The sequence below is a fragment of the Typopeltis vanoorti genome, chromosome 12 (assembly GCF_054136105.1).
Source record: "Typopeltis vanoorti isolate ZY-2024b chromosome 12, IOZ_Tvanoo_1.0, whole genome shotgun sequence".
NCBI lineage: Eukaryota > Metazoa > Arthropoda > Arachnida > Uropygi > Thelyphonidae > Typopeltis > Typopeltis vanoorti.
The window spans coordinates 121,103,120-121,125,764 of record NC_143560.1 but is presented as its reverse complement, the minus strand read 5'-3'; the positions used below and the strand labels follow the sequence as shown (position 1 = coordinate 121,125,764).

Here is a 22,645-nt window from a genome sequence, read left to right as displayed (position 1 = left end):
AGGATTAAACCAAGATGCCAAGAAATTAAATATAATTTCTTGACATATTTAATTTTTAAACTGCACATAATTAAGTGATAAACTATAAATCACATGCTTCAATTGATCATGTTTATGACATATATATATATATATATATATATAGTAGTCATACTTGCCTATAGTTATTTGTAAAAAAGTAAATATTGTCGATAAAAAAGTAAATATATATATATATATATATATATATATAGTAGTCATACTTGCCTATAGTTATTTGTAAAAAAGTAAATATTGTCGAAAAAATGGAAGCACTTTGTTTAACAATGTAAATTGAGAATCGCAAAACAAAGTGATTTTTTTTACACTGCAAAATCATTAAATAATCATAAGGAGATTATGTTGATTGTGAAGACTATCTAACTTTTCAGGATCTTTACAATTTCCTCTGTGATACCCATAATGTATAAGCTTGTAGATATATTCAGTACATATTTAAACTTCCTTGAAGTGAAAACTTCTTTGAGGTATCCAGTACATATTTAAACTTCCTTGAGATATGGGATAGGCTCTCACCCTCCTCTGGTGATTACAGGTTCAGTGTGATTGCCTCCACTCATACTTTTTGGACAAACAGGATGTTCAGTCAAAAACACCAATCATAACAACAACAGACCTGGAAAAAAAATCTGTCCTTTCACAGAATGGAGTGAACACTAACCACAATAGCCTGAAGTCCACCTTTTGCATCAGAGTAAGTTTAGGTGTGAGTAATTATTTAAAGAAAGTGCTGAAGCTGTTGTGCCATCTGAACTTACATCGGAATGACTGTCTATCCATTGCCAAGATTTTGAAATTCTCTCCTCATAAATGGCAAGCAAATAGCATACTTCCCTGCTCCCTCTTTCTTATCTTTTGTGTCATTCAGTAATTGTATTTCCAAGTTAAACATTATAGTTTAAGCTTTAATTACAGTCTCATTTTATTTTGTAACCACCCATATGATGGCAATCTGGCACATGGCTCAGTTCTGTAAATAGGATTAACATTCTTTATTCTAGCTTCACCTTCTGATTATGCTGATATGCAAATGACAGCCTATTAATTTCTGGTCAAAATATTTCTAATAAAATTTTTGTTCTAGTGAATACATGTATCTGATAATGAATAAATGGTTCTTTATTTGATATTATTATTAACACAGACCTCTATAGCATGAAGACTCATTGCAGGAAGCACACGCTTTTACACATGAAGTCCATCAAAACGTGCTTTAAAATCATTCAGTATATCTGCATTCACCGCATTGTCAAGCAACACATTTCACTCACCAACCACTCCCCATGCAAAGAACCTGCTATTTATACAGTCTCCAGGCAGGTGGAAGCTGTGTAAGGAGTAGCTTCATTTGCATTACATCTTCTGCAATGTAACTCCCATCTCCTATTCTATGAAAAATTTCTGCACATTAAACTGGTAACAACCCTTTACCAACTTAAATGTCTCAATCATATCCCCTCTCTGCCTCCTATTCACAAGGCTGCATTCCCTCAATCTCTCATCCCAAAGAATAGTTAATCAGTCTTCTCCGAACCCTTTCCAGTACAGGGGGTCCTCGACATGCGTCATTTCGACTTTACGGCGGTAATTCCATAAATAATTTTAAAAATAAATTTCGACTTGAAGCAGCACGACGTAACATTCAAACGTTGCAGGCAAACTTGTTTGCGAGCGCAGCAGAAGAATACGCCGTTACGCAGAGTTTGTTTGGGAGAGGTGCCGTCGCTTGCGTCCCAGCATACACTCTTTGGGTACCACGTGCTTTGTTTACATCTGCTCTCTCACTTTTGTGTTTGTGTTTTTTTTTGTGAGAGTCTTCCTTACGTTTGGGAGCCTTCAATATGGCTCCCAAACGTAAGGCAGACTCTTCGATGGCACTGTGTCAAAGAAAAGGAAAGCCATTACATTAGAAGTGAAATTGGACATTATTAAAAAGGCAAAAAAGGGAAAAATGCCAACAAACATTGGCCACGCATTGAACTTAAGTCGTACACAGTAGGGACTATTATCATAGATAAAGTTTGCATCCTTGGACACGTGAAAGGATTGGTGCCCATGAAATCGACTGTGATTACGAAAAAACGTAGTAGGCTCATGATTGAGATGGAAAGGCTTCTTGTTCTTTGGCTGGAAGACCAGCATCAACGCCGTATCCCAATTAGCCTCATGTTAATTCAAGAAAAGGCGAAAAGATTGTTTGATGCATTGAAAAGTGAAAGGGGGGGGGAAATGAGTGCAGGTGAAGAGTTTAATGCTAGTAAAGGTTAGTTTATACTGTTTAAGGCTCGGGGCAATTTACATAACCTTAAGATGCAAGGTGAAGCTGCTAGTGGTGATGATAAAGCAGCTAGTGAATTTTCTGAGGGGGTTGGCTGAGATAATAAGGGAGGGGGGGAGGCTACAGTGCTCAACAAGTGTTTAATGTGGACGAGAGAGGCCTATTTTGGAAATGTTAATATATAATAATATAAACGATAATTGTACCTATATCGCCAAAGAGGAGAAGGCAGCACCAGCCCATAAAGCTGGTAAGGAGAGACTGACTTTGCTTCTTGGGGCTAATGCTGCTGTTTTTTTATTACAGTTTCGTTTTTGTCATTTTTCTGTACTATTCAGTAATTATGTTCTCCCTTTCATTTTCCTATGGCCTAGTTCTGTTTCAGGTTAGGTAAGTAACTTAGGCTATCGTAATTCCGACTTGCATCGAAAATCGCCTTACATCGGTCCGTAGGAACGAATCTCTGACGTAACTCGAGGACACCTTGTATATCCTTATCACCATGAAAACCAGGGGACCAAATCTGTGCACAAAAATCCATACTAGTCCTGATCAAAGCCTTATACAATGGAATCAGAAGCTCTATTTCTGCAAGTTAATATCCTCCATGCCATTGCCATAATCTGATATGTCTTCAACTTCAGATACATGTCCTCCACCACTCCAAGGCTTCATGTCTTGTCAACTTCATCCAAAGTTTCCCCACCAAATGTACAATTTGCATCCCATTATTGCCTACCAGAATTCAGAACCTTATATTTTGCAACATTGAACAGTTCCGTACTGTTGCCCACTGGTACAATCTGTTGAAGTCCTTTGTAAGGCCACAACATCTGCTTGATTCCTTATCACTTTCCCCAGTTTTGCATTGTCTGTAAACAGTTGTATATCACAGTTCCAATCTCAATATCATTAATATCCAAATTAAATAATGGTTCCAAAACAGACCCCTGTGGCACACCACTAATGACTTAGTCCTTTCGAGATAGTGCCCCCCCCCCCACTATATACAACTTGCTGATACTTATTTGATAGCCAATCACTTATCCAATTCACTAGTTTGTTATCCAATTGCATCTGCTACAGTTAGTGACCAACTTGTGGTATGGTAATCTATCAAAAGCCTTTGGAGAATTAGTGTACCATTTGTTTATGTATCTCCCTTGTTTGATACATTCATCACCTTGTAGTACATAAGCAAGTTGGTAAAACACAATCTCCCTTTAACAAACTCGCTCATGCTGACAAGCACAAAGAATACCACTGTTATCACCACACTTTTGCATCCTATGTTATTATTATGTGACACTTTCAAGGAGTCCGAGGACTCATTGAAGGAGTGCACTTTACTCTACTCTACTGCACACATCTAAACGTCTCCCCTATTACTTAATTCTCCAAATATATGCAATGACGCCACTGCCATATGCTGCCCATCACCACCAACAATGGTATATATTATTTATTTTATTGTCTGTAAATTGCATGTGTTCTCATGGCCACACAGGATGAAAAACTCAAGTTTCCAGAAGAAAAAACCCTGCTACCTCCATATGAGATCAGCTAACTTACCTTCAATTGGAAAAAACCCAGATAAAGATTCCTCTCGTCACAATGAGAATCAAACTCAGTTCTTTTCCAACTGTTTTTTTTTTCAAATCGCATTATCTCTCACCACCCTCTCCTGTACTTAACTACAACTCCAAATATAGATATGTTGTAATTTGTAGCCTTAGCCTTATCACCACCTTTATAAAGTGGAACAATTTTGCCATCCTTCCACTCCTTTGGGCTTGTGCTGTTGCAAGACTCTTGTTAAACAATTAGGCCAAAGCTGATGCTGGAGCCTTGGAACATTCCCTTAAGATACGTGGTGATGTGACATCTTGCTTACTTAACTCCTCATATACCTCTTGCTTGTTCACCATTAAGTCCTGCCTCATTTCATTCTCTACACTTGAGCTTCTGATTTCGCACCGAGAATGAAACATCCTGATGAACTGCTCATTGAATACCTTGACCATGTGTTTTGCAGCAGATACCAATCTCCCACTTTCATCCATTAACATCATTGTTTCTACTTGCTGCATTTGGAAAAAAAACTCCCAATGGTTTTTCTTGGCCTGATTTACTTTTCTAATCATACTACACTTTTTCTGTCCTTACCAACTGACTCACTATCCTGTCCTGCCCTGCTCTTGATACTCTTCATGCAATGATGATTACCAGTATTCATCTTGTGCTGCCTCCAAAGTTCTTTCTTCCAGATTTTATGCTTAATCCCATCATTCAATCATTCATTTTACACCCATTGATGGTGTTAAGTATTTTATGTCTGTTTCTAAGCAGCATTTATTTCCTTTCTGTTCAACTCCTCATCCCATGCTATACCTTCAAACTGTCTCCTAAGCTTATCATAATCACCAACCTTATATTTCCACATATATTCTTTCTTCACAGAACTCTTCATATGGCTCTAGCCACAATTCAGGCGATCACTTCATGATCACTCACCAACTGAAGGGAAAACATCCCTGTGGAATTCCACTAGTGACCTTCCTCATTTTGTATGCCATTCCTCCATACATAGCTTGCCAATATCTATCTGACAGCCAATCAGCTATTCAGTTAATTAGTCTGTTACTGTTATATAATCTCCTCTGTTTCAATTTAGTTACCAGCTTGTCATGTGGCAGTCTATCAATGACCTTTGAAAAATATTGAGATTATCAATCCATTTCTGAATCCTGGTTCTTAGCAACTTCTCTGACACCTTAACAACTCCAGACACACAGATTAGCCTATAATTTGTAGCTTTAGTCTCATTCCTTTCTCCCCCCCCCCCTTTTGAAGTAGAACAAATTTTTTCTCCATCCATTCCTTTGGGACTCTCCGTGTTACAAGACTAGAGCATTCCTTCAAGACACTTGATGATATATAGTCAAGTCCTAAACCGCCTTATTAACATTAAGTTTACTTAATTCCTCATATACTTTCTACTCATTCACCATCAGCCTTCAAAAGAATGAAAAACATTGAATATTTCAACTATATCCTCTGCATTGGTTACCAAGCTGCCAGTGTAATAACTAGCATCATTCTTTCATAGTAATTCATAGCTTGATTGGCTAATTTCTTCTAATGCTAAATACAATATTAATAACAGAAAAACTCACTTAAAAAGATTATTTAATAGTATAATTTTCGCCTGTGTGTCACAGGCATCTTCAGTACAAATTAAACAATAACTGTCACTTCCAAAAAGCGCTACCTAAGTAACTAGTGTAAGATAACTAAAAAGGTCAAAAAATTTTCTAACAAAAAAAAAAAAAAAAAAAAAATATATATATATATATATATATATATATATAATAAAAAGTTAGGAAAGATTACCTGATTTATGAAGTACTATCTCCCATAAAGGGGAATAGACGTAAACCATCGGATCTGTTTAAGTTAGGAGAGTGAAGTAAAGTTTCACATGTTTCTTTGTAAAGCCGTTCCATGAGGAACTGACTTTTGTGAAGGACTCTTGTCTCTTTCCAATGAACTCTGTGTCTAGTGATGATGGAATGTCTGCAAGTCCAGACTGTTCAGGTTCAAGGTATTCAATATAAGATTGGTGTTCTTTTAGCTGAATAGAGGCAGATCTTCCGGTTTGTCCGAAATACGACAATCCACAAGAGCAAGGAATCTGGTAGACACCTGGATAATTAAGATGTGGAAGCTTGTCCTTAGGAGAAGTGAGAAAGGTGGAGATTTTTCTGAATGGTCGAAAGGCTTCAAAAATATTCAGTGGTTTTAAAACTTTTGCTATATGTTCACTAATGCCTTGTACATAAAGGATAGGAATGCACGTTATTTCTTCTGTATTTGAAGAGGAGGACATTAAAACTACTCAAAGCTCTTTTGATGAAGCAATTCTTATATTCATTAGATAGAAAGGAAAAAGTAATATATTGCAGTTCTTTCTGTAATAGATCATCTGAAGAATAAAAGGAATAGGCCTGATGAACCAGTGTTTTAATAATTCCTGCCTTTTGATTGGGATGGTGATGAGATTCAGCATGGATATAATGGCCTGTATGAGTCTTCTTTCTATAGACTGAGAAATGTAGGTTACCATCTGGTTGGCAAAGAATTAAAAGAATCTAAAAAGGCTAACTGCTTATTTGATTCTACTTCTAGGGTAAACTGGATCCTTGGATGAAGTGCTCTCCTGCTCATTTACTCTGACTTCAACTGATATCTTGCTCACATCACTCAATTACACTTCCTTCCAGCAGCAGCCTTTCCAGATGACTCACTCCAAAAGTGTTTAGATACAGTCCATCACTTGTACAGTTCCATTTGTCCCTGAAACTCATCCCACACATTCACAAACTGCACTCCTTTTTCTTCACACATTTCTGCTAACATTACATTCAAGATCTTTGTCTTCCACCACAACTCATTGTCATACCTAGGCAATCACTCAATTACACTTCTTTCCAGATGACTCACTCCAAAACTATTCAGATGCAGTTTTAAGTATAATATGATTAATATTATACTTAAAATTTTGAAAATAGAACATTCATATGTTCTATTTTCAAATCTATATTCATTTCTTAAATTCAAACTGAAAGAATGCAAAATCCATTTCTCCATTCTTTTTTGTTGTTGTTGTTGCAAGTGGACCTTAATATCTTGTTCCATTGCACTAATTTGCTTCCTAGCAATCCATTTATTGCTGGAAATATTACATATATTTCCAGTAGTAAATGAAATGTTAGGATTGATCAGATATATAGATATATAATTATTAGGATTGATCAAAATAGTACATATAACTGAACCATTTTCTCCAGTGCTTGTAATGTGTAATTCATTTTTATATCTTGCAAACAAAGAAAATTAACAGTGTATAGCAAAAACATTAAAATGGCATTGCAAACATTAACATTTTGATACAGAAAATCCCAAATAACAATTTTATTAAGTCAGGATTCTCAGAGGGTCAATATCTCTTTACACTAATCTGTTAGTGGACATCTACAAGATGTTCACTAACAGGTTTCATCTACAAGATGTCTCAAAAAAATGTATACACTTTATCAGCCTGCTGACAACTGACATTAAAAATGGATAATGACAGACTTATAGTTGTACAATGGAAATTTGTACTGAAATGATAATGAAAATGTAAATGAAGTCCGAGATGATGGAGAAATGAATTTCAAACAAACTGCCAACGTGAATTACAATTTTGCATATTCGCAGTAATTGAAGCTGATGATACTCTGTGAAACATGTACAAGCTGGAAGACCTCAAACATCTACAAGCCAGATGTTGCAATGATTACTAGGATCATCAAGGAAATCTGTCTGACAAGCTGCTCATGAATCAGGAATCATAAAGTCAAGTGTATCAAATTTTGAAGTGTTCAGAATTTGAAAGCTATATCCCAATATCAGTGCATGCCCTGAACAAAGATTATCCTGATTGTAGGGTAGAATTTTGCAAATTATGAAGTGTTGAAGCAATAGTCAAGTTGAATGGCACAAGAGAATTGACTGATTATTGTGCAAAGGCATGTATATTAACAGAGTTCCACAGTATGGTGTGGATTATCCACAAATTTGATTGGCCTGTTCCTTGTTGATCAAACAGTTACTGGTCCCTCAACATGTATCAGAAATCAATTGCCACAAATTCTTCAGGTGTCTTAGGATGAGGAGGAGGATTTTTATTTCTAGTAAGATGAAGCATCCCTCTGTTTTCATTGTGATGAGACAGCTCAATGAAACTTTTCCAAACAGATTTGACAAATAGGTAGTGTTGAATATAAACTGTGCATTCACCTGATCTAACACCACTCGATTATCACTAATGGGGGGGGGGGGGCACTTCAAAGACAAAATTTGTCACAAACCACAACACTTAAAGACAGCAGCAAGAAATCAAAGAGAATTGTTGCACAATTTTGTGAGAGATATGTTAATCGATGTTCAGATCATTTTCTCATTGAAGTCAAATGCCTTGATAGAATTAATGAAATACTTTTTGAACACTTGAATAACGTATCATTTAAATATAAATCAAGTAATGCTTTTATATATAATCTTTATTGTAAAATTTACTGTTACATATTTTCTTAAATTTAATTTAAGAAAATAAACATAGCAGTTATTAACAAAAGTGTGTATGCATTTTTTGGACACCCTGTATTTAGGCTAGTTTGGATAAAAACACATTAAAAATAACTTGCTCAATATCTGAAATTGATATACTAGAAGCATTTAACTGAGAGATGAAATGGAGTTTTTAGATTTTTATATTAATTTTTAATGGTTGATTTATTTTTTCTTTATACTAAAGAATGGTAACAAGTTACATTAAATTTTCAGAATTTAACAATGCTGAGTTTAAGAGAAAATAAAATTAGAGAATTACCAGCAGGCATTGGAAAACTCACCCAACTTATAACTTTTGATGCATCTAATAATCATCTAAAACATTTACCTCAAGGTAAGTTATAAAACTCTTAACATTTTAAGATACTTCATATTCATGAAAATGTTACATAAACTGTGAGGTGGTTGGTCTGAATCACCAAATTTTAATGAAATATGTTAAAAATTAACTGTTCATAGGTTGATAATGTATCATGCTTTTGATTTTATGAGTACCATACCCCTTTGAAAAGAATGCTTTTTGTTTCTATTAGGAAGGCTAGCTCTTTATTAAGTACTTCCTCAATATATCAGATGGATCTTGCTCTGTTGGTAAAGACTTTAAAAACCCTGTAATGTTGAAAGGGGCAGAGGTGGGAAAGGTGGTATTTCTGTTTGTTGATAAATGGATTTTTGATAAATCATTGAGTTTTCCTACAAGATGATTCTTAGAGTGTCTTGAAATGGTAAACTGATTTTCTTTTATCAGTTGTAAAAATGATTCTGTAAATACATGTGTGGGTCACTGCAAACATTTTGTCTGTGTAATAAAGTCAGGTGAAGAGTTTTTGAAAAAAGTTTACAAGCTTTTTGTTTAAAATTTTCCAAAATCACTCTCCTAGTAAGGGAGAGGAAAGCAGAGCATCAATGGCAGCATCTTCGGTGTTAGTGGTTAATTATTGAAGAAGTGAGAAAGAAATGCAAGTAAAAATAGTTAGTTTATTACTGAGTTATGATGGTAATGATTAAGAAAGAAAGCTCTGGACGCAAATGATTCAATGTGTAGACTGTGTAGAAAAAATGGATGTGTGGTTTAATGCTAGAAGAGACTTGTTTCTTCAATGGGTCTAATTTATTAGAATAAGACCATTGCAGAGAGTCAGGGAAACCAGATCATCTTCAGAGGATGTGATGGAAGTTCAGCTAGGATGACATTCTTATCACATAATAGTGATGATGAGCATGACTGTGAATCTGCTGAAGGGAGGGAAAAGAGGAAGTTGCCCAGCTGGGCCAAGACCACTGTAGATTTAAATGCAAGAAAAAGTTGAGGAAGTAACGTGATATGTCTATACGCAAGTGCAAGGAAGATTAGAAACAAAGTAGCTGAGTTTGTTGCTTTGGTGAATATGTTGTAGCCTAAAATTTTTGCCAGTAGTGAAACCTGGCTCTCACACTCAGATGCTGTAGCTGGAATCGAGTGTAAAGAGTATAATATTTTAACATTTTTAGGAAGGAGAGACAGAGGATGGGAGGACTACTAATTATATTAGATGACTTGAATCTAGTTAGAATAGAAACTCATGAAAGCAATAATGCCCTGTGCAAAAGTGAGCTTGATGAGGCTATCTGGTGTGCAAAGGAGGCTAACAGGATGAAATATATGGTGAGTGTTGCTATAGACCTGACAATTGATTTGTTTTAAATGAAGAAATGCATTGCCAAATTACTTTTTGGGTATTAAATGAGTAATTGTTGTGGGTGACTTAAATTATGCAAATATTGTTTGAATAGCAGAGAAAACTAGTGATAAGAGTGAAGGAGGATTTATTATTATTATTGTTAAGAGAGACCTCTAGAGAGTCAGGGACTCATCGGGGAATTCATTCACGCTGCATGCACAAACAACATCCAACTACAATCCATTCCAATCAGCACTACTCTATGAGAGAAAAATCTAGCCCTCACTCCCTTCTTAGCAACATTCATTCTTAGCTTCCAAGGATACCCTCCATAAAATGAAAAATTTCATCAACTGAAATCCTGTATGACTTTCAGGTGTTTGTAAGTCTCATTCATATCCCTCTTTCTCCTGTTTGCTAGTGTCTACAAATTCTCAATCTGTCTTCATAATCGCTATTCCACAATCATGATATAATTTTTAACATTCTCGCTCTGTCCACTGTATCAGAATCACAGCAGAAACCAGGAGACCAGACCTGCACACAATAGCCTAAGTGAGGTCTTATCAAGGCCTTGTAAAGAGGCAAAATGACATCCTTATCTTTACATGTGAAAGTTTGTTTAGCATTGTAATTATATTTAGAGTTGTATTTGCAATCTTTGCTACATGGCCCATGAACTTCAACTTCTTATCTACTAACACTCCAAAATCCCTAGCCTGATTAGTTTCTTCTTACATAATTCCACCAATATAATATTGGTGGGATTATGTAAGAAGTATTAGATATCTCACCACACCAAAGTTCATGACTTTACATTTACTGTTGAACTGACATCCATTTTTCCATGCCCACAATTCCAGCCTATTCAAACATTTTCAAGTACTGCATATCAGCAGCACTCCTGATTACCCAACCTAGCTTTGCATCATCAGCAGATAGCTGTATGTCGCATGTCAAATTCTTTGCAATGTCATTAATGTATAGATTGAATAGCAGTTGAACCAAGCATTGATCTTTGTGGTACACCACTGCTTACCTTAGATTTTGCAGACTCACATTCCCCATATATACCTCTTTTTGATATCTGTCAGTCGGTCATCCTGTTATCCATGCTAATATTCTATAATCCAAACCCATATTCTCTAATTTATGTAACAGTATTCCATACTATATTCTCTCAAAAGCCTTAACAAAATCCAAAAGTATTATGGTGTATCCATTCCCCTTGTCTAACTTAGTAGTAACATTATTATGGAATGTGAGCAAGTTGCTAAAACATGACTTTTCCTTAATTCTTGTAGATAAGCTTATACATTGGTTAGACATACTTCTAATTTTTGAGGAAATGACAAGAGAATCTAAATTATTAATTATATAAAAATTTTAATAACTACTAATATTTTACAGAAAACCTACACGTACAGGTAAATACATTTACGAACAGTCACCCTCCCAACAATATGGAATTATAAAAAACCTATATAACAGGGCAAAATTAATTATTTCAGATAGCAATGCTCTAACTATTGAACTTAGCCATATCCTTAACACCTTCTTAGCCAATGGCTACAACCCCAAAAAAATATTAAAACCAGTTAACCACAAACCCCCTTCCTTTCATAGCAGAGATTACTCTAAATCTATCACCATCCCATATATCTGGGATGGTGATAGATTTAGGGGTACATCTGAAAAACTAACAAAAATCCTAAGAAAATTTAACCTCAGAACTACTTTCAAACCACATAAGAAATTGGCATCTCTTATCTGCTCCACCAAAGATCAGCCACTTCCCCTAGACTTACCTGGAGAATACCATGTCCCTTTCAGTTGCAAACTGCCATACTATGGCCAAACAGACAGGACAGCCAATATCAGGATATCCGAACAGAAGTACTACATCTGGTTCCACCAATGCAGCCACTCAGGACTTGCTGACAATGCATTGGTCACCCAACACAGAATACACTGGAGAAGGCAACTTTATTACACTACTGCAAGTACAAATAAAAGATTATTCTGTAAATTAGCCTTAGTTCTAAAAAAACTTCCCAAACCTCAACAAATTTGGTTGCATAAGATTGCCCCAAATTTGGGAAGCATACATTCTAAGATCGTCAGCCCAACGGCCAAGACAACCCAATTTAGCACACTAGGGGATACCTTTTAGGACTCTGTGACCAACTTCAGTTGCCTTTCTTCAGCCTCATTTGCTTAGTGTGAGTGCCTGCTTGCACATATCATTGTTTTGTGAACCTTGAAGATGGCAATGTAGCGTTGCCAAAATATAGGTAGTTATTAAAGTTTTTATAATTAATAATTTAGTTTACATTGTCATTTCCTAAAAAATTTACTAAAGGAAGGTTTGATAAACCCATGCTGTTCATTGCAAAGAAGAGATTCACTGTCAACCCATTTCTGAATGCAAGCCCTAACCAAGTTTTCCAAAATCTTCAACACCACCACCACTCCTGAGATACTAATTGGTAGTTGGATACATCAGTCTTTGCACCACCCTCGTGCAATGGAATTACGAATTCCGTCAGGTGGTGTGTGATGGTAGGACAGTGTTTGGAAAACCGAAAGCTAAGTTGTTTAGTTTTAAAAAATAGTGCTGAAGGAGTGTTATTGATGATAGTCAATGAACTGCAACCAAAGAGTGTAGAGGTTAGACTGCAGGCCAAAAATAACACATCTTGAAGATATTTGGTGTGAGATTGAGGCCAGCAGAACAAAACATACAGTTGGATGCTGCTATCAGCTAAAAAAAATTGTGTTAGAATTAGACATTATGGAGTTAATTAGTTTAGGTTAAAATTTTTGATTTAAATATTGTTAATTTAGTCTTTTGCATGGTAAAATATGTAACATAGCACATGGCACCAACGTGAAGCAGAACAGTGTCCAAGTCATCATCATTGTTTAAAGAATTTAATCAAAGGGACTTCATGCAGTGCAATGTATGCATTATCAAAGGCAGCTGGAATTTGGTTTGAAAGCAATAGTGGTGGGAAAATGTGCTGAAAATGCCATGAGAGCAAGGACAAGAGTGTGTCATAGATCACGAGATTGAAGTAGTGGAATGAACTCAGAATACGATTGAAAATTGTGATGTAACACCAGATAGCATTGAAAGTGCGATTAAATGTGACATGATTGAAAGCAAGAAAAAAGTGTTGAATGAAAGAATAATTTGACTGATGTAAAGAATGAAGAGTTGGCTGCAATGAGGGAGATAGCTCTGTTGTGTGAAGTGATACATAGGGCGAAGCAGCAGCTGGAGCGATTGCAGAAATGTCTAGTGGATCAGCTGATAACAAAGAAAGAAGCATAAGATAAGAAAAATGAAGGCTTGACTGAGAGAGAGAGAGAGAGAGGTGGGGAGAGAGAAAAATCGAGGATTGAGTATTATATGGCTTTTTCAATTGTAAAAGGTGTAATCAATGAGAGTTTGACAAAATCGTGCTTTCCTAGTGCAAAAATTAATAATGATAGTGAGGCTATTAGAGTAAAAAAGGGTAGAGTGAAAGAAATGATTGTAATGGTGGAATGAATGATTAAAATCATTCAGCATACTTTCACAGTATGGCATGAGAGAGGACTAAAGAATTACTGGAAGCAGCAAAAGAAAAGAGTGAGAGAGTTAAGATAGTGAGTCTGTTGCTGCAGTATGACAGAATAGAGCTGAGAAGGAGGGTCATAATAGTGAATGACTTAATGGATAGGTTATGCAGGAGGAGTTTGTGGATCTGTGGAGCGAGTTTGACAAGTGAAAGGACTTATACAAGAAGGATGCTTGCATCTGAATGGATTCGATATTCAGAGACTGGGAAAAAAAGTGATGAATGAAGTGAAAGTGAATGTGCAGAATCAGAGAAACTGGAGCTTTTAGGAAAGGTGGGTAAGCTGTTGAGTGGAGATATGCAGACACCAGTGAGGCAGTTGGGTGTAAGAATGTATAATATGCCTAAATTAGTATCACTGGTAACAAACCAGAATGGGATAGTTAGTATAAAGCATCAGGATGGTGTTGGCCTAAGGGGCTTTTGCACTTTATGTACTAATGCCAGGAGCATTAGGAACAAGCAGGAAGAATTTTTGGCATTGGTTGGCTAATCCTGGTCAAAGATTATTGGCATTAGTGAGACTTGGCTAACAGAAGATGATATTGCTAGCGAGATAGAATGTAAAGGGTATAGTGTGTTCAGGGAGGATAGAGAGAAAAGAATGAGGGAAGTAGTGTTATTGATGATAGCTGATAAACTGCAACCAAAGAGTGTAGAGATTCGACTGCAGGCCAGGAAAATAACACATCTTGATGATATTTGGTGTGAGATTGAGGCCAGCAGAACAAAATATGCAGTTGGATGCTGCTATAGACCAGGGGATGGAAAAGATGGAGATAGTATGCATCGACAAATAGCCTCAATAAGTGGAGGACAGGTAATTATTATGGGGGATTTCAACTATGGTAACATGGATTGGAAGGAGGAGAGGACACGTCGGAGGAAGGGAATGGATTTTATGCAGTTACTAAGAGATAATTACCTGAAAAAGCATGTAATGGAATATACTAGGGGTTCGAGAGTGCCCGATCTAGTAATTGCATCTGAGAATTTGTCTATAACAAATAGGACCATGTTGCCACCAATTGGTGAGAGTGATCATATGGTCTTGACCTGATAGGTGACTGTATGTGTGGGATTTTCAGTTAAGATGGGGTATATGTGGAATCTTTCTTACTCAGGAAAAGGATTGCTTAGGTATATATTAGGTTCTAATCCAGTGAGTGACAGAATCATTTCTCTCAGAGTGAGTGGACATCCAGTGAATATGACCATCATTCAAGTTTGTGCACCCACTACAGAGGCACCAGAAGAAGACATTGAAGAATTTTATGGCAAGTTTCAAGAAGTGATAGATGCAACACCAAAGCGCGATTTATGGCTACTTATCGGAGATTGGAATGGAAAAGTGGGAGAGACTGAGGAACAAGGAATAACAGGTCATTTTGGTATTTGTAACACTGCAGGGAAGAGACTAGTTGAGTTTTGTGCAGCGAATTCTTTGTTTGTTGCTAACACCTTTAAACAGCACAAAAGAAGACTGTACACATGGATATCACCTGATAGACAATGCAGAAATCAAATTGACTATATACTTGGACAAAGAAGATGGAGAAGTGCAATTCAGTCTGTCAAGACTTTTCCAGGTGCAGACTGTGGAACAGACCATGAGTTATTAGTGGCTACGATACATGTGAAATTATGGAAACTGAAAACAACACAAATGTCGATCAGATATGATCTTGGAAACATACCAGCTGAATACAATATTAGTATCAACACACTCAATTTGTGTGAAAGAGAACCAGGTGAACTATGGGAAGAGATTAAAGATATTTTGATGGCTGTCAGAAGATGCCATCAAAACTGCTCAGGAAAGGAGGAAAATGAAGGCCACAGGAAATTTGCAGGAAGTACGGCATTTGAATGCAGAGTTTCAACAACAAGCCAGAAGAGACGAGGAAAAATACTTTAACCAGGAATGCCAACAAATAGAAGACCAAAACAAGAGATCTTTTCAAAAAGATCAGAGAACTAACAGGGAAGTTTAGTGCCAAGGTGACAATATTGAAAAGTAAACACAAAGGATATCTTACAGAAGCTACAGATTCAAAGAAAGATGGAAAGAGTATACAGAAGCCCTTTACAGAAAGGACTCCAAAATTATTCAGAAATTTGAAGAGCAGGATTTTACAGAGGAGCGAGTACCAGTGGAGAGTGAAGTGAGGTGGGCATTGCAACAGTTATTCAGTAAGAAGGCACCAGGAGAAGATGGAATACCTCCCTGGGAGAAGAGGAAGTTCAGTTAAAATTTTAACAGCTCTATGTCAGCGAATTTGGATCACAATTTAATTGCCTAGGGAATGGAAAAAGTCAATTTATATACCTTTATTGAAGAAAGGCGGTGCAAGAAAGTGCAAAAAGTACAGAACTATAGCACTGATTTCTCATGCAAATAAAGTCTTACTTAAGATCATTCAGAAAAGACTGGAACCATTCACAAAGAGAGAAATGCCAGATGAACAGCAGGATTTCGAAAAGGCAGAGGAACAAGAGATCAAATTGCCAATGTGAGATGGATAATAGAAAGAGCACAGGAATATCAAAAGAATGTCTACCTTTGTTTCCTTGACTATAGTAAGGCTTTTGACTCTGTAGATGATGTGAAACTGTGAAATGTGTTAAGAACAATGGGAGTACCAGAGCAGTTCATTATCCTTCTGATTAATCTTTATTATGAACAAGAAGCTACTGTCTGAACAGATCTTGGAGAAACTGAGTATTTCAGAATAGGTAAAGGGGTGCGACAAGGATGCATTTTATCTCCGTACCTGTTTAACTTGTACAGGGAATACATTTTAAGAATGACAGAGCTGGAGAACTCTTCAGTTGGAATTAAAATTGGTGGAAGAAATATTAATAATTTGAGTATGCAGATGATTGGAGGAATTTATTATGAAAGTTAAAGAAGAAAGTGCTAAATATGGTCTTAAACTTAACCCCAAAAAGACGAAAGTTATGGCAACATGTGAACTTAATGATTTTGAAGTAGATGGGGAGAAAATGGATGCAAGTTAACAATTTTGTGCTCCTAGGATCCCGAATTGATCAAGATGGTTATTGTACTGAAGACGTTAGAAGAAAATTGTTGCTTGGAAAGAAAGCAATGACAAATTTAAACAAGATCTTTAAAGATATTAGCCTCGCAACAAAAATCAGAATCGTGAAAGCAGTGGTATTCCCTGTGGTACTGTATGGATGTGAAAGTTGGACCCTGAGAAAGAGTGAAAGAAGGAAGATAGATGCATTTGAATTATGAGTTTGAAGATGCTTACTAAGAATACCATGGACTGCAAAGCAAACCAATAAATCAGTGATAGACAGAATAAAGTCAGATTGCTCCCTTGAAGCTATGATCATCAAGCAAAAATTGTCATACTTCAGACATATGCGAGCAAATGACAGTCTGGGGAACATGATGATGCTTGCTAAAGTTCATGGAAGCAGGAGAAGAGGAAGACCAAGAATTAGATTAGTGGATGGAGTTAAAGAAGCAACTGGAATGCGCTTGGAAATTCTGAAAGATATGGCCAGGGACAGATCTGAATGGAGGGTGTATGTTCATGGAATCACCAGGAGTCAAACGACTTGATGGAACTTAACAATATGTGGAATTACCCGGCTGTGGTAAGTATGACAAGCTTAGGAGATTGTTTGGATCAGTGCCATGGCATGTAAAACTGCAAGGGCTGGATGTTGATAGTGCATGGGAAGTGGTAAAGGAGTGTTTGAGGGAGATAATGGCAGACTGCATACCTAGAGTCAGGCGATTTGACTCCTATCCTATTTATTTTCAAACTCTCGGTACTCATTCTGATATTACACCATTTAAGTATTTATGCTTCCCAAATGCTGTCGATATTTTTCCCGTCCAGCAAGCTATCCCATTCCAGTGAACTCAGTACCCTTCAGTTGGTCATAATTTCCTGCTTTGTAGTTCAGCATGTAACTTTTTCTGAATGGAACATTCATGAACTTAATCACTTCCCAAGTGAGTGCCGCATAATCACTGTCACTAACCGGAAGCAGAATATCTACATCTTTAACTGAAACACCCTCTGACACTATAATCAAATCTAACATTCTTTGACCTAGAGTTCTATGTAACATGTATCTTGATGAAGTTGTCCCACAACAGCTCAATAAATTCATTTTCATTCTTCTCATGAGATGCTACTGCCACCCATCAATATTTGGATAATTAAAGTCTCTCATTATTATTACTCTTTTCATGCTCATCTTTTCTATTTGGCGATGCATTTCCTCATCACTAGTAACCAATCCACCAGGTCTGTAGCAATATCCCACTATGTAATTGATCTTGTTAGATTCCATCTCACACAGATGACTTCAAACTCACTGCTACATGAAATACTGTTCATAGGTCTCAACTCTGACTGGATTCAAGTCAACTGATAACATTAGCTAATCAAACTAACAAACTCAACCATTCTTCTCTTTGTTTCTGATACTCCTAGCATTTGTGTACAGACATAATAATCTACTGGCATGTTTTTTTGCATACTGTTATTTGCATGACACAGTTGAAGAACTTGCAAATCTCTGTTCTTCTCTAGTGCCGTATACATCTTTGCACACATTTAATGGATCCGAACCAGACGAATACAAAATCGAAATTGTTCTCTCCTCATCATCATTTCCATGATAATGCCCATTTCTGTCATTAACACAGTTAAATAACATTGTCGCTCTTACACTCATATTCTCGCCATTCTTCCCTATAAATTTAGTTTCCCTGATAATAAACACATTCGGGTGTAGGCTGTCCCTCTTATACAAATCCAGTCTTCCCTCAAACTCACTCCACACATCTAAAAACTTGCATCCATTCTTCTAGACAGCCTAAACATCAAATCATTTGCCATCATAGCCCTTCTTAATTAATTTTTATGATATCGAGGTAATATACTTATGTTTTTCACTTTCTCACTCTTCAAATTTATTGACTGTTGCAAGAACTTTCTCAAGCAGCATGTCAAAGAAGCAACTTGAGTCTTATATTTGATCATAGGTCAGTAGGTGTAACTGTTTTGCCACTAGTGAGTGACAGTAATCATGCCATACAAACCTGGGAAGTAGCTAACTATATGGATGTTTCAATTAGGACAGGTTACATGCTGAACTACAAATCTGTAAATTATGACAAAATCAGAAGAATACTATATTGGGCTTCAGAGTACCAGTTACTGAATGGGAAAGATAGCAACACATGGGAAGCTTTGAAAAGATGCTTAAATTATTCAGTATCTGAATGTGTCCATAGAGTTTGAAGAACAAATAGGATGGGAGTGAAATGGATCTGTAGTCTTATTTATTCTTCAGAAGATGATGATGTGGAAGAAATATTGTGAGAATGAGTGAAATGGGTTATGAAATATATAAAACATAGGCCAGAAAAGTTAAGAGTATTGTACAGAAAGCTAAGGTGGAGTATAAAAAGAAATTGACTGTGCAAGGTTAAAGGCAACTCAAAAGAATTTTGTTGTTCTGCAAGTAAAAGAAAGAATGAATGTGGAAAAATAACTTTTCTGAATGCATATGGTACCCTTGAAGCAGATGCAGTAATTCAAATAAAGAGTGTTCTCTTCACCAAGATCTATCAATTTGGTGTACATAACACAGTGCTACCACTACACTGGATGAAGAAATAGAAGTGCTTGAAATGAGTGAACAAAGAAACTTTGCAAAGAACATAAGTTTACTAAAGCATGGTCATGTTTTAGCAATTGACTCATATATTATAACAATGTTATGTCGAATTGGATAAAGGAAATGGATAATGTGATACTGTTAGACTTTGCTAAGGCATTTGATAGTATACCACATGAAAGGCTGTTGCATAAACTGAAGAATGTGGAATTGTCATCTAAATCATAGACTTAGATAAATGGGTGGCTGACAGACATCTCAGAAAGTGGTATATGGAGAGGGAAAGGGATGAATCTGCCAGATTTAAGATGACCAGTGGTGTGTTCCAGGATCAGTCGTTAGACCATTGTTGTTTAATGTATTTATTAATGATATGTATTGGGAAGGCCTTGACAGGAGATCTTGAATTGTTTGCTGGTGATGCAAAGATAGGCAGGACAATAAGAGATGCCACTGATATATATAGTTGGGATGCACCTGAAGCACTGAATATTTGGTTTGAAATTTGGCTAAAGCATACTGAAGTAAATTTTATAAACAAATGTTTTCAAAAGAAATTAAAAAAATAATAATCATTAAAATTGATGTATATGTATTGGTATACATAATTAATTGATTTAATTAAATTTTAATTAATTATTCTTTAGCCAAATATTCAGCATTTCTGCAAATTGTAGAATGAAGAAAGATTAAAAAACATGTAATAATACTTAATCATGTTGTCTTAGTTTGCATTAAAAAGATGTGTGCTGTCAAGGCATCCATATATTCACCTTTTATTAGTTTAAGGTTTCACTGGCCTGACAGCTATCTGTTTCGAACTGTTGGTTCTCATCAGAGATCAGGCAGATCAATACCAAAGTGTCGTGACGTTGTTCTCTTCATGTTCGAATCCGCCATCTTGTTTAAGTCACTTTCATAAAATAAAACACAACTAATTGTAAATTGATCACCAATCCAAGGGTAGAGAAATTTCTATTATACTGCGCCACTCTATCCTTAGATAAGTCTATATAAAACAGCAGGATCAATTCAAAGTTAGTTAGCAGTCTCCTCATTCATTCTGGCCGAAGTATTTGTTTTCTACCTGGGATTCCCGCAAGATTCGAATTTTTGTGAACGGTGCAATAAAAAGGAATTCAGGCAAACACAATAATTAGATTAACAAAATGAAACATTTAATATAAGCTATATAACACATACATAAATTTTACTTCTAATTTTAAACAATAGAAACAAGTTAAACATTAGGTCAATTCAATCACATTAGTTCAATCTTCCAAACCTTCACATACACATTCTCAGTTTCTGAGTCATGAAGTTCCTACACTTAATTAAACACAATAGAACTTCCTATCTAATCAGTTTCCACACATTTCTCAGCCATGCTATAAGCTCAAAAATATCGCAGGCACTAATAGCTGTAAATATCTCTCAAGCGATTCTTATCTTCGATTCTCAATTTCAAAGAATTTCCACAGTTAAAGTTAGGTTAAACGTAGCGCAGTTAACACTCAATTCTTCATGCATTGAAATAATTCAATATGATAGTCCTTACCAGAATTAGTTCCTAGTACATCGATTACGTTGTGAATATACTTTTAAAATATATTTATTTCACTTAAGAACACATCTATAACTTATTAATATAAGCTATATAACACATACATAAATTTTACTTCTAATTTTAAACAATAGAAACAAGTTAAACATTAGGTCAATTCAATCACATTAGTTCAATCTTCCAAACCTTCACATACACATTCTCAGTTTCTGAGAATTATAGACTTATCCACAGTTATAACTAAAACACTATTAATCGCACTTTAGAACTCTAGACATCAACTGTAGGATACTTTAATTATCCTTGTTACCACTCATTAAACAATTAAACACTGTGCAGTTCTTCTTAGGGCAAATTAGAAATAAGTCGTAATTCTAGACCAACTGGGTTTATTCAGAATCCTTCACTGAACGTCCAGCTTTTTATATTATCTGATTACGGCATTAATTTCTTTTTATTATTACTGCTGACTTCATCCTCAGCTAACTGTAAGATTCACTTCGTCTTTGCTCGCTTATAAATATCATCCTTTTTAACTTCTGCCCTTGAGAACCTTTCATTTACTTCCACTTCTCTAGTTTATACCCTTGCTTCCTTTCACTTCAAAATTCCGTCCCAACTCTCTCGTTATCTTTTTTTTTTTCTTTATTATTATTCTTCTCCCAGCTCACGCTCTGTTCCACTCGCGCTCGTTTACTTCATGCGTTTCCAAGACAACAAATAAACGTAAATATTTTTGTAAATGTTACATAAGGCTATACCACTACATTGAGTTAATAAAAACACAATAAATAGAATATTAGAGCTACTTAATCAACTCTTTCATTTCGTATACAGATAACTATAATAATATTCACGTTATAATGTATATATCAGTTATAATAAATTATACACATATTATTGTTTAATAAATTAATAGCTGATTAATATATAATATATGCAAGTCATGATTAATATATAATAAGCAATGTTAAATGTGAATAAAAAAAAAACAAAATACACAACATAGTTTCATTCACAGTTTAACAAAAGCAATTTTGTTTCAGAACATTGTATTTTTCCTAAGCGAAAAATAGTTGGTGCTTAACCACGCTACAGACCAAGACGTCTATAAACGTCAAGGTTATCATGGATGCAAAGTGCATATTAAAATTGTAATACTATTGATATTACATTGAAATATATGATGGATATGAAGCGTATGAGGATGCATATTTGATCCATAATGGCTGGTAAGGTGGTTAAGAGTAATTATCAAAGGAGAGCTGTATGTATTCATTTCAGCATTTTAAAATAAATAAATAAATCCATTATAATAATAAAGTTAGTTTAATCCTTTATCCAAGTGTGAGCAAACAAAATTTGCGCCTGAAAGTATCTTCAGGACTGGAGTAAGGTGGTACAACACCAGGGCACTCCTTGCAAAGGTGGAGCAAGCTACCAACCCTCCTATCTCAGTATCTCCCATAATGCAAAAAACATCTCCTTGCGGATATGTCTAATGTTATGCATTAAGGGAAGGGCCACAACCCAGTTTCGAAACTAGTTTCGACCTTTATTGAGGTCTCTTCAGTGGGAGCCAGGCCCAAGTGGAGATACCAGGCAGAAGCATTAGCAGGTCATCTCT

The 22,645-nt window shown here is 35.8% G+C and overlaps 1 protein-coding gene and 1 long non-coding RNA gene across 3 annotated transcripts in view; one reads left to right on the top strand and one right to left on the bottom strand.

Annotated features, from left to right (window-relative positions):
- The window catches only part of LOC150101188 (uncharacterized), a 320,189-nt gene that overhangs the window by 100,763 nt on the left and 196,781 nt on the right, over positions 1-22,645 (bottom strand). The window lies entirely within an intron of this gene.
- Positions 1-22,645, top strand: part of LOC150101189 (leucine-rich repeat protein soc-2 homolog) — a 408,424-nt gene that overhangs the window by 271,022 nt on the left and 114,757 nt on the right. For both annotated transcript variants that reach the window (XM_090402102.1, XM_090402101.1), the window contains one exon: positions 8,708-8,828. In XM_090402102.1, coding sequence (XP_090258228.1) covers positions 8,708-8,828 — 121 coding nt within the window. The remainder of the gene's footprint in view (positions 1-8,707; positions 8,829-22,645) is intronic.